The sequence below is a fragment of the Cibotium barometz genome, chromosome 37 (genome assembly GCF_041138505.1).
Source record: "Cibotium barometz isolate CiBa-2024 chromosome 37, ASM4113850v1, whole genome shotgun sequence".
NCBI lineage: Eukaryota > Viridiplantae > Streptophyta > Polypodiopsida > Cyatheales > Cibotiaceae > Cibotium > Cibotium barometz.
Window position 1 is genome coordinate 20,376,581 of NC_141082.1, and position 17,427 is coordinate 20,394,007.

The 17,427-nt window shown below is 46.2% G+C and overlaps 1 protein-coding gene across 1 annotated transcript in view; it reads right to left on the reverse strand.

Moving 5' to 3' along the window:
* Positions 1-607: 607 nt before the first annotated feature.
* LOC147617044 (monodehydroascorbate reductase, seedling isozyme-like) overlaps positions 608-17,427 on the reverse strand; it is a 46,955-nt gene continuing 30,135 nt past the window's right edge. The window contains exons 7-10 of the mRNA XM_086776672.1: positions 17,303-17,421; positions 17,058-17,183; positions 16,651-16,791; positions 608-1,210 (exon numbers count right to left, since the gene is read on the reverse strand). Coding sequence (XP_086632798.1) covers positions 887-1,210; positions 16,651-16,791; positions 17,058-17,183; positions 17,303-17,421 — 710 coding nt within the window. The 3' untranslated portion in view covers positions 608-886. The remainder of the gene's footprint in view (positions 1,211-16,650; positions 16,792-17,057; positions 17,184-17,302; positions 17,422-17,427) is intronic.

Here is a 17,427-nt window from a genome sequence, read left to right on the forward strand (position 1 = left end):
TACATGTTGCATGTATACGCAGGTTAACAAGCTGGTGGAGATGCATGCATACGTAGGTTAACAGGCTGCTGGGACTGGTGGAGATGCACGTATACGTAGCTCAACAGGCTGCTGGGACTGTTGGATACGTGTACATGCATGGGCAGTCACTTTTTTAATAAACGCAAGCATGGACAGTTGGTGTGTAATGGGGTATGCCCATTCAAGAGTGCACAAGGCACTTTTTGGCTGCCCACATGTTGGGCAGTATTAGTGTGTAAAGACCCTTAGTGTAACAACGGATATATACTAGCATGGATTTTACGACTGCCCTAGTTTCTACAGTTTTTCAATACAGACCGTTGAATGCTACATCCCAACGACCTACGTGAGTAAGCTCCCGGTGGCCAAATCCATCCACGTGGAAGATCAGATGCTCCCTCCCCATATCTCCCATCAATAAGCCGTCTTCCCTACCAGTTGACATGGAGATTCCACTTGCGAGTTATGATTGAATGGGACATCTGTTCCCATATGATTGAAGTATCCGAAAATGGGAGAGGGACAAGAATAGAAGCACTTCCCACTGATAGACAGAGCAGAAAAAAACAGAAAAATGAGGAGAAAATTTTGAATGCAATTTTAAATTTTTATTTTTGAAATTTTGAAATATATGCAAGTTTTGGCTAAGCCAAAATCCTCCAAAGCTTTAAATTTGCTCCCAGCATTGCATTCCCAAAGGGGGTAAAAAACTTGACATAAGGATAATTTAACAGGCTTATTTTGCTCTTGAAATACAGTAAACGACGATTAATATCCAACCGTTCCATGATATCGCATTGCTTACTACAAAATATGCATCAAAAGTACAGTTCCATCCTCAGTAGAATATGGGATCCAAAATAGACTATACTTTGGAAGCAAACTCAAGGCCAGATGCAAGCAGCACTTCCTTGCTGTCAACTGTAGGCTGCAGTTTGGCCACTTTAGCAATGGCCTTGTTCTCTTCAGGAGAGCCGTTCTCTAGAAATACACCTACCACTTTGTTGTCCTTGATCCAATAGGCACCAAACTTGGCCTTTGGAACTGAGGGGTCACTGTCTCCAAAGACAACTGAATCACCCACGTTGTCACCATAGAACTGCCAGGAGAGATCAAAAGACCGAGAATAGAAGAAAGGCAGATAATCGTATTCATCAACAGTCTTGCCTTGCTCTGCTGCCTTGATGGTCTGTAAAACACCACCAGCATGAAAACCAGTGCATTATTCATACGTTGCATGATAAAACTAATGCGAAGCAGCATTACTACCCCCGCCCCCAAAATAAAAATTAAAAAAGAAATAAATAATCTCTCTCTCTCTCTCTCTCTCTCTCTCTCTCTCAACTCACCTAAAAAGTAAAACATAATTGGCAATCACACGGTCCTCACCTATTGATACCAAAGCCAGCAACGTGGATATCCTTAAGCCGCCAACGAACCTGAAGGGTACCAGGGTCTGGATTGCACTCTGCAGATGAGCTTACCCCAGCACATCTGACGCAAAAAAGGCACCAAACTAACTAAAAGTTCGAGCCACACCTAAAGAATGAAATGGCACATTTAATGTGTCAGGCAGTGTGCCACCACAGGAATGTGAGCATCCCGTACATGTAAGTCATGCTTGTCCCACACACCGATGTAACCCTCTTGAATGGTGTATTACGCTAGTAGCTGGGTGAACGAGCACCAGTCAGTCATAGGTCTAGGCACAGGAGCCCATGTTTGTGTGAACCCATTTATGTGATGGAAACTAGCAACACTTGGTGGGGCTTATGGTTTCTTTTGGGCCATGGTCTGTGGAGTGGACAGATCACAGGAGGCTAAGGGCCCAAGCATAGGTGCCCAGCATGGGAAGAACACATGTGTGAAGAGCGCAAGAGACAAATACATTTATTTGTCCAATTGCAAGTTGGCCAGCCCATTGTGAAATCCCAACTGCAACTGCCCCTCCCATTTCCCATCAATGGTCAGATACATTCGGCTAGTTACAACCGACCACTACCAGATAATTGGCAGGCGGGTACCACATGGGCAAACAGACACTTATCTGGACACCACACCTCCCCCTCGACATGTGGCTAGGGACACCACATCGGGAACATGTCCACTATAAGCGGTCACATTCTCAAAATGATCAATCCAAGTCCGCACATCTTCTCATGGCAATAGGTTTGTGTCACGATTGTGACGAACTCTCTTAATCTCTCCTTAATTACTCCTTAATCCCTCCTTAATCTCCTTAATCTCTCTCTTAATTACTCCTTAATCCCTTATTAACTGAAAGGACACCTGTGAAAGGTCACACCCTTACACATGGGTCACTATCAAAGGACATGTCTATTCATTAAAAGACACACCCCTAAGTCCAAAGGACATAACCGTTGATTCAAGAGCCACACCCCTTCCCAGGGATGTGTCTCTTCACTTGTACCCTTTTGGCCTCTATTTAAGAAAGGCCCCTGTCTCAATGCAAACAACTCAGTCTTTCCTGCAACATTTGTCTTATGTTTATTAATTAAGTCTTAATCATGTTAATAAAGCTATAAAAGCTTCATAGTGGTATCAGAGCAAAATTTTTTCTCGGGACCCGACGGTTGTGAGCCTCTCACCCTCCCTGCTACACTCTTAACCTCTCCCGGAGTTGCATGGAAGCAGAAGAAAGATGGTACATACACATCTACGAGTATGACGTAACCTAAACCTTCTTTCTCAATTCGCATATAGAAGATACATGCACAGATGTGTGTGTGGCGTACCCGGTGAGTGTGCAGAGATTTCCTGTTGGTAGCCCTTCGTGTGCCTCTTCATCGGGTTGTGCCCTTTCGTGCATGGGTTCGCATCCCTTCACGCGAACGGTCATCAAATCAGCCCGGCAGGTACCCCTTGACCTTGGCGGCACTCCTTCCCCAAGAGACATGCAGATGGGTTGTGCCTTTTCCCTAGCACTGGCTGTTGGAAACACTTGCGGTGGTTGCCAACATAAATTATTAAAAAAAAACTAAGCCCAAGCCACTTAAACAAAGTGGCCGGCCAGCCCAAATTTGGCCCCACCGCCCCAAATTTATTAAGTGTGGCACCCTTGGTGAGATAACTTTAAAAAAAATTATTTAAAAAATGGCCAACGGCAGCGTGTGGCTTCATCTACGAATTCTGCCAGCCACTTCTTAGCTGCTTGTGTATTGTTTGCCATAATACTTAAAGAGTCCACCTATATGACTTGGACTTCCCTTCAGATGTCTCGACATGGATAGCTTGCACATTGAAGGCTTCATTCTTCTCCCTCGTCATTGTAATAGAGAGACAAAGAGAACTTAGAAGAGAAGAGATGGATAGGCTTGAGAGAGAGAGAGAGAGAGAGAGAGAGAGAGAGAGAGGAAGTGGGAGTCGAGAGAGAGTGGCTTGGACTTCCCTTCAGATGTCTCGACATGGATAGCTTGCACATTGAAGGCTTCATTCTTCTCTCTTGTCATTGTAATAGAGAAACAAAAAGAACTTAGAAGAGAACAGATGGATAGGCTTGAGAGACAGAGAGAGAGGAAGTGGGAGTCGAGAGAGAGGAAGGAGAGAGAGAGAGAGAGAGGCTTGAGAGTTGAGAGAGAGAGAGAGAGAGAGAGAGAGAGAGAGGGAAAGAGGCTTGAGAGAGAAAGGAGAGAGAGGCATGAGAGTTGAGAGAGAGAGAGAGCTTCAAAGTTCAAGCTATGGAACTTGAATGTGAGAGAAGGTTGGGGAAGGAGGGCACTTTAAAGGAGTTGAGCAATGAGGCTCAAGAGCTCAAGCCTATAGGCCAAGACAAGCCCCAAAAAAAAAACATTCCCAGTGACCATTAAGTGTGAGCCAAGAATCCCGAACTTTCCTCTCATAAGCCATTTATAGGCTAAATGAGAAATCAGCAGCGCACAGTGTGCGATGATTTACATCTAGACTGCCCAGACAGTGGCCAGGGCTTCAAAGAAGTACTAGGTTCTCCATGACAAGTTCCAAAAGATTTTTCTTTGGGACAATCTCCCTCACAAGCTCCCCTCGTCCAGATCGGAGGACCACAGAATAGACCTCCTCCCAAGCTCGGATCCCCCGACCAAGTTTCCATACCACCTTTCCAAGGCAATGGAATCGGAGTTGGACCATCAACTCTGAGAACTGTTGCAATCTGGCTTCATATGTCCCAGTGTGTTGCCATTTGTAGCTTTGATCCTGTTTGTCGAGAAGGAGGATGGGTCTTCTCGTTTTTGTGTCGATTATCGTGCACGCAATAAGCTGACTATCAAGAGTAAGTTCCCGATGCCTAGAATAGATTACACTCTCAAAAGGCTGAATCGGGCCAAGGTATTCTCGAAACTTGACTTGAAGTGTGAGGGGGGAACCCCCAAGACAGCCTTTCGTATGGAACGGGCCCACTATGAGTTTGTTGTCATGCCTTTTGGCTTGACAAACGCCCCAGCCTTTTCAGCTACCATTGAGCAGCATGACATTGATGTGGAGAAAGTCCTGAAGTTGTTGGAAAGCAACACGCTCTACGTCAATGAGAAGAAGTTGAAATTTTATTTGTTCGAGGTTCACTACCTTGGATGCATCATCAATGCCAAGGGCATCCGACTTGATCCGACCAAGGTGGTCAAGATTGTCAATTGGAAAGTACCACAAACTGTGTTTGACATCAAATCCTTTGTGGGTATATGCTAGTCATACTCCACCCACATAGACAAATTTTTTGACCTCTCGGCGAATCTCATCGATATGCTAAAGGGTGTCAAGACTAGAAGGCAGCGGATTCGAATGACTCCACGAGCGTTGGAGGCATTCAAGAACCTCAAGGTGGCTTTGTCAGATGCGCCTTGTCTAGCGCTTGCCTCGTGGGATGAGCCATTCCAAGTAATCACCGATGCGAGTAACATCGCAATTGGAGGGGTTCTACAACAGAATGGCCATCCAGTAGCTTAAATGTCTCATAAGTTACTGCCCACAGAAAAGAATTACTCGGTCTACGATCAGGAACTCCTAACAGTCATTCAGGCCTTGAAACATTGGAAACATTTCCTTTGTGGCCGTGAATTTGAGCTTCGCACTGACCATCAAGCATTACGCTGGATTCAGACAATGCCAAGTGCATAGTGGAGTGACCGACGGCACCACTGGAGCCAAATCTTCCAGCAATTTGGTGATATGATCCGAGTATCTTCCTAGAAAGGCCAACCCAGTGGCCGATGCTTTGAGCAGGAAGGAACACGTGACTTTGATTCAGACCACTAGACTCAAATCTCGCTGGTACGAGACTAGATGACATGAAGCACATGTACACGGATTCCGAGGAATTCAGTACACAATGGGAACAGGCATTGGATGCCACAGGACCATGCCACTTTTTGATACGTGATGGTTGGCTTTTCTACAAAGCCGACTGTGTCATGAAGTCGTTCAGGACAGCTCTTCTCCATGATGTCCATGACGCCATCACTGGTGGTCATTGGGACATGAATTCGACTCGAGAGAAGTTAGAAAGGCAATATTATTGGCCAAGAATGAGGCGAGATGTGTTTGCACATGTGCAACAATGTTACATTTGTTAGAAAGTGAAAGCTCCTCGTGGGAAGAAGATAGGGTTATTACAGCCTTCACCGATTCCCGAAGGACCTTTCAAGATATATCCATGGATTTTGTCACGAATCTGCCTTCCAGTCCGGGTAAGCATAATACTCAGTGCTTGACTATTATTGATAGATTTAGCAAATTTGTTATGCTTATTCCTTGCAGGGCCAATATGACTGTCGAGGATGTTGTCCATTTGTTCATTCGGCATTGATACCCGATTGGCGGAATCCCTAGGACCATAGTGTCAGACCGAGATGCCAAGTTTACCAGTCATTTTTGGAGGACATAGTTTGATAACTTTGGTACTAAATTGAATTTTTCCAATGCATTTCACCCACAGATTGATGGCCAAACAAAAATCTACAACCAGTTGGCCTTTGATGTGCTGAAGGGTTATGTCCCACATTCAGCAAGGTAAGTGGAAATCTTATTTGCCTTAGTTCAAGCTGTTTTGAATGATTCCTTTTCTTCAGCTATTGGCAAGACTCCATATGAAGCAGCGTTTGGAAGACCATTTCAATCGCTATTGACCAGAACCTCGTCTTCACTACCTGAAGAGCAAACAGAATGACGGAGTCTTACCAGGAGATTTTGGAGTCAGTGAAAAACAGGTTGGCTAAAGCACAGGAGGTCTACACTCGACAGGCCAACAAAGACCGAAGGGATATGAAGTTCTCGGAAGGAGATTGGGTTTATCCATCTTTGTTGGGGGTTAGGGTTTCAGAGAAACATAGACACACAAACACAAAGATGATACACAACAACAAGCTCTCAAGAGAGTGAGAGAGATGGTGATTGCTACTCAAAGTAGATGAGATACAAAGATGTGTGGAGCAAGGGAGTTGACTCCGCAATATCATAATACAATAAATAAGTGTGGAGTCCTTTAACACCAAATATCCAAGGGGAAAAACCCAGAGCCCTTGGTTAGCCCATGTTCACATGTGGCACTACTCATAGCATATGTGCTAAGAAAACCCCCCCTGTAGTGGCAATGTGAACCTGTACAAGGTCGATAGCAGATCACTCTCTGTAGGAGAGTAAGCCTAAAGCTTTGCGGAAAGCTTCAAACTTCTCTCGAGGTAACGCCTTCATGAACAGATCTGCAACATTGTCCTGTGTAGAGCAGTAAGATAATGTGATCTCCCCTGCATGAATCCTCTCTCTGACATAGTGATAATGAATCTCTATGTACTTAGTGCGTGCATGAAACACTGGGTTTCGTGCCACGGCTATAGCACTCTAACTGTCAGTGAGTATGGTGGTAGGTGTCTGCTGACACTCACGAAGATCAGTCATCAATCTCCTCAGCCATACACAATCCACTGTGGCTATAAAGGCTGGCTTTCCGAAAGGTCCCCGTGGAAAGAACATCCTCATCTACAGGAGTTTCTTTGTCCCGAATACTACGAGACATCAGAGCATAAGTTACCTGTTCAGTTTCCTCTGACTGACGAACACAAGAACCACCAATATCAGTACTGGAAAGTTCCTGCCAACTGCTGCCATCTACTGGCAAGCTATCCACCATTTGGTCCCGGAAAGCCTGCACCTGCAGCGTATCCACACTTAAGTGGCCATTACCAGACAGCCACTCATCACAAACATGAGGACCTGGGAGAGATAGTGCTGAAAGCTTGTAAACTCCATTCTCCACTCCGCCTTCCCAAACTACCTGGCCTGTTGCTTTGTCCCAGAGAGCAACAAAATGCTCATCAAACTCCACCCGTACGCCAGTCTTGCAAACCTCATGCACTCACAACAGATGAAAACCAAGTGACCGAACATACAACACCTGGGAGGAATGCTTCCCCCCTCTGCCATCGTGAACTATCTCCATCCTGCCCTCACTGTGAACTAGGATAGTGGATGTATCCCCAGTAAGAATGTGACCAGAATACTTGCAGAGATCCTGTAAATCTGAACGAGAAGGAGTCATGTGCTTGGAAGCACCACTGTCTAGAATCCACTCCCGAGTATCCGTTGCGGAGAATCCTCCAATCTCCTCCCTGCCTGAAGAAAATGAAACATCAGTGTCCATCACCTCCAGGTACAGAAAAGCCGAGTTTTCATGATTGCTGCTCAGGAATCTTCACCCTTCTCGGTCTTGCGCTTGGGACACTGCCTCCAATAGTGGCCTTTCTCGCCACAATCATTACAGGTCCTCTCTGCCTTTAGTTTCTCGCAGTCAGTAACGGACTTCTTCTCAGAAGACTTCTCTGATGAAGCCTTCCCTTTGCCCATGTTACGGCCTTTCGACCGTTGGCCAGTTAAGGCCTCCGAACCTCCACCCTGAGGAGGGTTCGTGAATCGTTCCTCTTGGTCCAAGACCATGGGCACAAGCTCCTCCCACGTGATGGTGCTGAGCCTGCCACTGGTAATCAAGGACGAGTAAAATGCTGAGTACTGAGAGGGCAAGTGCGACAGCAACGTTATGGCCATGTCCTTTGACGATATCTCCTTCCCAGCCTGAAGAACTTCCTGCTGAAGAGCCTGTAGCTTGTTAATATGCTCCCGCATCGTCGACGACTTTGCAGGGCTCATAACCCGCATCTGTACTTCCAATGAAATCCTCTTCATGGGCGATATACCCTGTTGTAAAGAGAGGCCAAATGCTGCCATATACCTCTGGCCAGCGTCATATGCTTTACATGATTGATTACTTGCGGTGTGGAGTTGAGAAAGATAAACGAACGAACCCTGGCGTTGACACGATCTCACATCTGTGCTTGTGCCTCCCGGTCCCTTCGGATTGACGGTAACTCCCCTTCATCTACTTCCGGCCGTGGAAGCCCAACAACGACGAAATCAGCGAGGTCGTAAGACTCCAGAAAAGATTCCATCATAACCTTCCATATGCCGTAGTTGTTCCCATCCAACTGACGGTCCACTGGGAACGTGGGAGTGTTGGGATCTTCACATGCCTCTCGGCCATCTCAAACAGATCTGCCATTGCGGGGATGTACTCTGAAAAGGGTGGGTGGATGGGAACAAAGAAGAACTAACACCTGCAAGTGGCTGTCCAGCAAATCAGCCTGCCGTCCTCTTGCCTCTCCTCTTCCCGAACAGTCCCAAACAGTCCACCAATCAGCAACACAACAGTCCCCCTCTTGCTCACACAAATCCCAAGAACTATCTAGAGCCTAGGCTCTGATACCATGTCAGAATACGCAGCGAAGATGATGACCAGATCTGGGAACACGAGCAAAACGCAATGCAGAAAAATAACAGCACAAGAGAGAGAATGGTAGAGGCGTGTAACTCTGCTCTATATACACAAGAAGATCCCGGGAATGATACAAAAATGACAAGGGAGCTGGGGGGGCATTTTTTATGGCCCCCCAACAGCAGTCGGCCTGCTGTAGGGCAGCCGACAGGACACAAAAACCCCACGATTGCTGAAATGCATGGTCGGCCAGCATCAAGGAGGTCCACGACCTGTGCAGAGCAGTCAGCCACCTCCAGTGTCTCCACAGATGCAGTTGACCAAGTTCTAGGTCTTCCTGCCACTACAAGACTGCCTCCCATGCCACAGAAAAATAGGGAAAAATGGGGGAAAAATACGGAGAGAGGGGAAAAATGAGAAAACACCTAATAAGGGCGGGCACACCCACAACAAAGGCCCTGGTGTATATGTATAGACATGAGATGACTTCTAACAGCTTTGTGGGATTTCCGCAAGGCCTTTGACACTGCCCAGAGCTAGACTGATGTGCAGGCTGCAAGACTTGGGGGTTCCATGTGAGCTCATTGGGGTATTATGGCACTTTATGAGACAGTAGTTAGGCAGGTGCGGACTTCAGAGGGTCTCTCCCAACCAGTACACTCCACTATAGGGGTGAAACAGGGCTGCCCGCTCTCTCCGACTCTATTTGGACTATACATTGATGAGATCTCTGATTATATTGGGACAAAAGGGGACAGAGTAGCCCAGTTGGCTGGCACTTGGATACCTCTGCTCTTATATGCTGATGATATTGTGCTTATAGAAGACTCACCAGAGGGTATGCAGAGGCACTTGGATACTTTACATGCTTATGCACAGGACAGTGGGCTCTCAGTTAACCTTGGTAAGACCAAGGTTATGGTGTTTAATACTACAGCTCAGTGGGTCTGGAGATCAGCGCCTATTTTCACATATGGGCAGGAGACAATGGAGTATGTTCACTGGGCCCACATTTTCCATGAGGGGGGCAGCAAAGGCCAGACTGACTAGAGGATATGCAGCACTAGGAGGTCTAGAGAGGATGTGCTCACAGGTACAGTTTCAGGAGCCATGCACTAAGCTATGGCTTTTTGACACGCTCGTCACATCGGCGATGCTATATGGAGTACAGATCTGCGAGCCTAGCCTAGATCATCATAATCGATCAGGACGCACATACGATGGATGGAGATCGATGGAGAGACCACTTGTGTCCATGATCTCCAGGATGATTCGGGCTAAGGCCTCGGTACCCCATGAGATTATCAGAGCCGAGATGGGAGCACCACCAATCGTAGTTGAGGCTCTTGCCAGATCAGTGTCCTTCATTCATAGCACCTGGGAGCTTCCCCGACACCGGTATGCACGACTTGCTTTAGAGTCCTCTCATCAGCTAGCCATGGAGGGAGACACTTCATGTTGGTATGCGTAGATAGCATTCTGGTTTGAGCTCCATGGGTTCAGTTTAGACAGACTTCCACCCTTCCAGTACTCTCTAGAGGCACTCTCTCTCACCTTGACACATTCTGAGATTAGTAGAGTCATCAAACCTCATTCAGTTGGACACTAGGAGGACATGGGTAGAGCCCTCACAGGAGTTGGGGACGAAGATGGCTTTCTATAGAGACCATCTTCTCCGCACCACTGAGGATGGCTTTATACTTAGACTGAGCTACATGGATACCCATCTGTCTCATGGATTGAGGTGCACCATTGGGCACATCCGCACCTCTTCACATCAGTTAGAGATAGAGACAGGCAGATTTAGAGGCATACCTCCAGGGGACAGGATTTGTCAGATTTGTTGGATAGAGCCAGAGACGGAGGAACACTACATCTGTCGCTGCACAGCATATTATGAGATTCAAGGGTGCTACCATTGCCTTTTCAGAGAGGGATTTGGACCACTGGCTAGAGTCATGGACTATTGTGATCAGAGATGCTTGGGTTTTTATCTCCTGGAGATCCGCAGGCTCAGAGAGTCCATTATCAGGAGCAGACGCCCAATTGGCAGGGAGTCCACACACAGACAGATTACTGACTTCTTTAAGGAACTACCCGGGAGGACACAGCCAACAGCCCAGCACAGCAGGCACCCCATGGGACTCTAGTTGAGAGAGCTATCTAGTTGGGCAGATCCAGACACCCAAGGGTTCGCGGATCCTCACATCGGAGACAGCGCCTACACCGGAGGATTCAAAGCATCATTGCGAGGCATCGGGCTCGTCCGACCAGGCATCTCACAATGGCAGATATCCAGGCCATCCGACAGAGACCCATGCTAGAGCTCCTAGGATGATTACCACTCCAGCCATATACTATTGTACTCACTGTCACTTTCGTACTCCCCCATATTCATGTATTCATGTATCCATGTACCCCATTTTGACTAGTAGCATTAGCTTCCCACCCTCCCTAGTTGCTGCTTCCGGATGCTCCCTACTGATGTATTGTAGGGCTAGATACTTACCTTCAGTTCTTTCTTTTCTTTTCCAGACAGTGTATCAGATGTCACATGGTTGTAACTTTGGTCTCATAGGTCACTTTGGCCTTTTGAAGACGTTAATATAACATGCTGCTACAGGCTGAGCATCCTCTTCTATCTGCGTTTTTTACCTACAGCTACTGTTCAGCAGCAGCCTTCGTCTACTGCACTTCGGCGTTTCTCAGGAGCAGATCTGCAGTAGCTTTTTGCCTAGAGTATATCAGCGTTTTATCTACAGCACATGGGACAGCAGCCCTCTCTGCTACAGTAGAGCTTTCCAGCAGTTTTACTTCAGCATCTACTACCTCGAGATCACAGCCCTCTCCGCCCTCATTCATCATCACCGGGACAGCAGCCCTCTCTGCTCCTTTACCTCGACGTCGAGACGGCAGCCCTCTCTGCTCATTTCTTCGGGACAGCAGCCTGCCATCTACCTTGGATTGTGGCCTTCTCCACCCTCTGCATTATCACGGGACAGCAGCCCTCTCTGCTCCTTCAGAGTCTCACACTGAGCTCTTGTACTAGATTTCATCACATATACACTCACTCATTTCATGCTGTGTTTATTTGCTTTGATCTCTCATACATTTGGTCCTTCCGTCCTTTTTCCCTCACAATATATACAGAAAAATGAATGAAAAAACAAGTCATTTCTGAACATTCAACCACACAATTACCAAAATGAGAGCTCCATCTGTCAACATGTTTCCTTCGCTATCATACTCTCAGCTCTGGCTCTACAATGGCGGTGACCATAGTAGCTGGCACTGCATCATCATCATCTCTCGCTACAATGTCTATATCAATGAGAGGAATGGCTATGTTCGCACTTTGCATAAGTCGGCTAAAATCGGTGACGGCAAACGGCCTAGGGTTTTTTTTTTTGGCCCAAAATGTTTTTAAAAACTGCCACATACTTACTAATGAAGTGATAGCTCAAGTGGTGAAGGTGTTTGCCTAGGACCAAGGGGTCTTGGGTTCAAAACCCCCCTTGGTGCTTCCTCGGCGGCATCGCCTACGGGTGGACAAATAAGCGGCTACAAGTGGGCGCCTACGGGTGGTGAAAAGTCAATAACTACGACAGGATCTTGGGCCAAAGGTCAGTTGAGGAGGGGTGAGGGGGGAATTTTTTAATTTAAAAAAACTGCCACGTCCAGATCCGTACAATACGGTACAGTACCAATACCGTACTACTGTACACTAAAACGTACCTTATAATAAGGTACGTACGTACGTACGGATGCAACCTTGCAAAGAGGCAAAGGTTTGAGTCCCCGATGAGGCAAACCACTCTTGCCCAAGCCAGCAGGAGTGCCTCTTCTTCTCTATCACATCCACCGTTAGCAGACATAGAGATTGCACGCATCATTACTGAGTGCAATCTCTCATCACGGTAGATCACTGGAAGACAATGGTGAAAGTCATTGCAAATGTGGGCACACATGAAGGATGGACTGGCATCTCCTACCATGACATGCCCACAAAAAGGCTTGTTGATGAGATGGGGAGAATCGATAGATCTCTCAATCCAGTGTAAGTGACATGGTCCAAGTATGGGTGTAGCATCCTTTCCGATGGATGGAATCAATGAAAGAAGAGAAGCATCATCAACATACTTGTCTCTTGCCCTCTTGGCACATACTTTGTGTGGGGCGTGGATTCCAGAAAGACGGGGAGGAAAACCTCGGGCGCATTCATATATCGCCATATTACGGAAGCCATCATGGAGGTAAGTTTCAAATTGCACTTATGTCTTTAAAGTTTAAAGTTTAGCATACGTCATATGTGGCTATGTCATACGCTCATTGCATCCATTCATGTGACATGTAGGTCGGGCCAGAGAACGTGGTGCAAGTCATCACCAACAACACATCAAATTGCCATCGGATGGGGAAATTGCTCGAGGAAGACTATCCCTCCATAGTGTGGATGCCTTGTGCCTCCCATTACATTGACTTGCTCATGGAAGATATGGGCAAGTTAGTGTGGATGAGGGAAGTAATGGCCAAAGCTACATCGATTGTCACCTTCTTCATAACAAAGGTGAAGGTGCTTTCCGTGAACATGGCAAGCTGGAATTGAAGAAGCCTTCATCTACACGCTTCGCCTACATGTGGCTCCTCTTGGACCGCCTCTGCAAAGTGAAATCCCCCCTTCGCGAAACAGTGGTCTCAACAATGTGGAATGAGTGGGCTGAGGGAGAATCGGTGGAGGCCAAAGCCATGCAACGGCTTTGCCTGAAGAAGTAGTTTTGGCAATCGGGTCCACACTATTGTCATTGCCGGTAGACCGGTAGCTTGTCCGAGGTATGGCCACCCTCAGAAGTCTCAGCGACATTGTCTTTGGGATTGCCCGAAGGCTCAGCAGGTTTAGCAGCGGATTCTCCGCATTTTCATGATGAATAGGACCACTACCCATACCATTATATGGGGCACTATCGCTTGGGCCACTGAGGCTTCAGTTCTCATGGCTCATGAGGAAGGTGGAGAGCTAGCCTTTCACGTCTCGCACCTTCACATTTCGTCAGTGCCAATCTCAACCCCATCTACCGATCACTAGACTTCGCGTTCGTGCTAGAGATGGGAGATTTGTAACAGCATTGCACTGTGACACATCTGGAGAGCTCGATGTAGTGAAGTCATCGAAGGCACCCACCCTCCGCCTGTGGAGTCCATCACGAGCATCTGGCTCGGCATCATTCATACTCTCCATGGTCAGTGGGGGAAGCTACAGGGTGATTTTGACCGTATGAGAGAGCGTCACGAAACCTTCTTGAGGCTCTGGCGACCGAGTCCTTTTTCTCACAAATAGAGATGGTGAGCCCACTTGGCACTACAAACCACTTGTGTGGCTATTCCCTCCTCCACCCCTTGTATGAGATAGCCTTCTCCTTATAGAGTAGCTAGCCGGAGGGGAAGTGTATCCTTCCTCCCCTCTTGTTCTTTGGTCCTCGCCCTGTACATGGAGACGAGTTTGTATCTAACCCTTCGAGGTTGTTTTTGTTAAATTATAGAAGGATCCTGTCTCTGGGAAAAAAAAAGGAGGGAGGCAGTGAGAATCAGAAAGAAACGTGTAGTGTTTGATAAACGTTTCCAAGTTTCTTTCAGCAAAGAAACGTGTTTCATTGCTAATATGGTACGGACAACACACCATGCACCAACCGGCCTATATATTCAACCATCCAACCCCTATATAAGGGTGCTCCAATCCCCTTTCTAAGCATCTAAAGTCTCTACCAATTCTGAGCAAGTTGTGGGCAGCCCCAACAGCCCACAGGAAAGGAAAGGCAAGAAGACCATACTAAGGAATTCGGGAAAATCCCAATTTCCATTTTGCAAGATAAAAGAAATGGCGGCACGGTGAACCCTTTTGAACTTTTGTCAAAACCAGCTCATCTGACATCGTTGGAAAGCTCTTGAAGAGTAGGTTCTAAATCCACATTCTCTGACAACTTTGGATTTGGTATGCTAAAGAAACACCAAAAAGTATATTGAAAACCAAATTCCCAAAGCAATGGGATTTTCCCAAATTCCCGAATATGGTCTTCAAGGAGGAAGGTCAAGCATACAAGGTGACTAGCAGTGTTTACACTAAATAAAATAAGTAGAGATCTACAGCAGGTGGATTAACACAAATAGCATTGCCGCCTGGCACATTTGGCAAGCCAGATGCAGCAAGGCCATTGATAGATCCCTCATTTCTGCCTGCAAAGACAATTCGTTTTATTTGGATGGACATCGTCAAGACTCTTCAGGGAAGATGGAAGCAACTCAAAGCAGATGCACCAGCGTCGCACAACCTTCTTGAACCTTCTTGCACACATGAGTCTGGGCCCATTCTTCACCAAGTGAAGTATGGACTACTCTGGATTTACATGCATGATGCCCCCCCCATGTGGCTTTTTCCAACCCCATCGTAGACTCCCTCCAGGAGTGGCCAGCCAAAGAGGGAGACCCCCTTTCATCATGTTTCTAGGTTGCATCACGCAAAAGCTTTCTTTTGGCTAATGAAGGATCTTTTCTTGGAAAAAAAAATGGTCGTCTTGAAGTTATAGAAGATCAACTCTCACATAGATGCCCAAGTAGATGGAAGCACTGAGTTTCCACAAACGATGGCTCATGTTATCTGATTGATTACTTGATTGATAAGGGAGGAGGCAAGCTTATTTATAAACTTCAGCATCCTCAAAGGGCATGGAAAATTCCAATAAATAGCGAGGTTTGTTAGAGTGGTGTTATAGAGCTCCGTATATCTTGGAACCAGACAATAGCCCCTCAATACTTGGATGCCGCTTTCTGGTAGGCTTCCTTTAATCGCGTAGTCAACAATTGATGAGGAGGTGTGGCTCTCAATTCTACCAGTCAAGGTCATCGTTCAACAAAAACTACATCATCACCATCAAATTAACCTCTGGCCACCGCATAAACTTGGGGTCAACAGTCGGTTACATAAGGACCACTCCCGCTCCCGTCAGACACGCGGACCACCCCCATGCTCACATATTTAGACTAGCGGACCACTCCTACATGCCATGTTATCCACACTCGTTACTACACAACAGTAGTTTCCATCACCATCTTCCATAAGCATTGTCACACTGTTGCGTTGGACTACGGGTGACATATAGGAGATGCATACATATCAACGACTTAGATTTCATCTAGACCTCCCCTGTTGTGCAGATGCATTGCCAACATCTCCAACTACATCACAAGGGCCATGACATCAAGGAACAGTCAGCCAATCTATTATTCCCTTTTTTTGAAAAGGGATAAGTGATGTGTCCAATATGTGCAGATAATCTACGACTTCATTAGTCGTTTCGACATGAGAAGAAATAGATTTGCTCATTAAGCTTATTGAGGATTTTGCTCTTGTACTACATGTATCAGACTATAATATTGCTACATTCTGGTGCTTTTGTCATATGTGTAAGTGAAATGAATGCTTAATGTGGGACAAAGATATCATAAATGTTAGATCACGGTAAGTCCCTGCTTTTATGTGAATTATTGTGAATGTGTATAAAAATAGCGGAACCTCTTGCCATTGACAACCTATTACCTCTATGAAGCTAAAAGGCTGACAAGAATCTTTTCATCAAAATACTGCTAGCACTGTGGAAAATACAGTAAGGCTTGGAGGGTTTTGCAAAAAAATTGGTTCAGATACTGAACCTAATAACTATTCAAAGGGCTTGTTGTGATCTTCAAAGATCACCTCGTCATGAGTACGAAAAAAATCGCTCGCATTTCTTACCACTCAAACTTGTCCAGCTTCCAAGACCTTAAAAAGCTGTAGAGCCTCCATAACTCTACCAACTTTTGTCAAACAAGAGGGCTTGCAAACATACCTTTACTGCTTGGATGGCCGACTTCCTTGCATGATCAACATGTTCGACCCTTCTCTTCTCATTGTACAGTTTCAAAGGGAAGGTTGCAACATCACCCACAGCATAGACATCTGGAACACTGGTTTTGAAGAAGCCATCAACCTGTCGGAACACAATGCTTTAGTGGAACAACTCGTCTTCTTTGCCAATTGCAAACAGAAGGGTACAATGCTTTGACAGACAAAATGCCTTTGATGTTGTTTTAGAAAAACTTGGAAAGTAGGCCCTTCACCAGAAAGCTCAACCAACCCTTGAACATGTAATGCACAGACATGACTAATCATTTGGACCGTGACCAAATGCAGTTTAATTAGGGCTCAAATTCAAATTAACAAACACAGATATATCATCCCTTTCCAAACACAAACCTTGATGCCACCTTTCTCTTCTTCTATCTGCCCCTTGAATAGACTTATAAGTGGTCGTGCACCGACACCAATGACTACAATATCTGCTGGCAGCTCTCGTCCATCTTTCAGCTTCACAAGGTTTACCTATAATAAAAAATAAAAGGAAACACTGGCTTCAGAGCTAAGCACATTTAACACCAAAACATCTTCAAGAGCAACCCAACAGAAGATATAGGCATAGCATTCCCATGAACAGGACTCACATTCCCAGCTGCATCAGACTCAAATCCTGTAGCAACAGTTCCCTTCACAATCTTCACACCCTTATTTTGGTAAAAGCCTTCATAGAAGGCAGCTATATCTGATGTAAACAGACGTGGCACTGAAA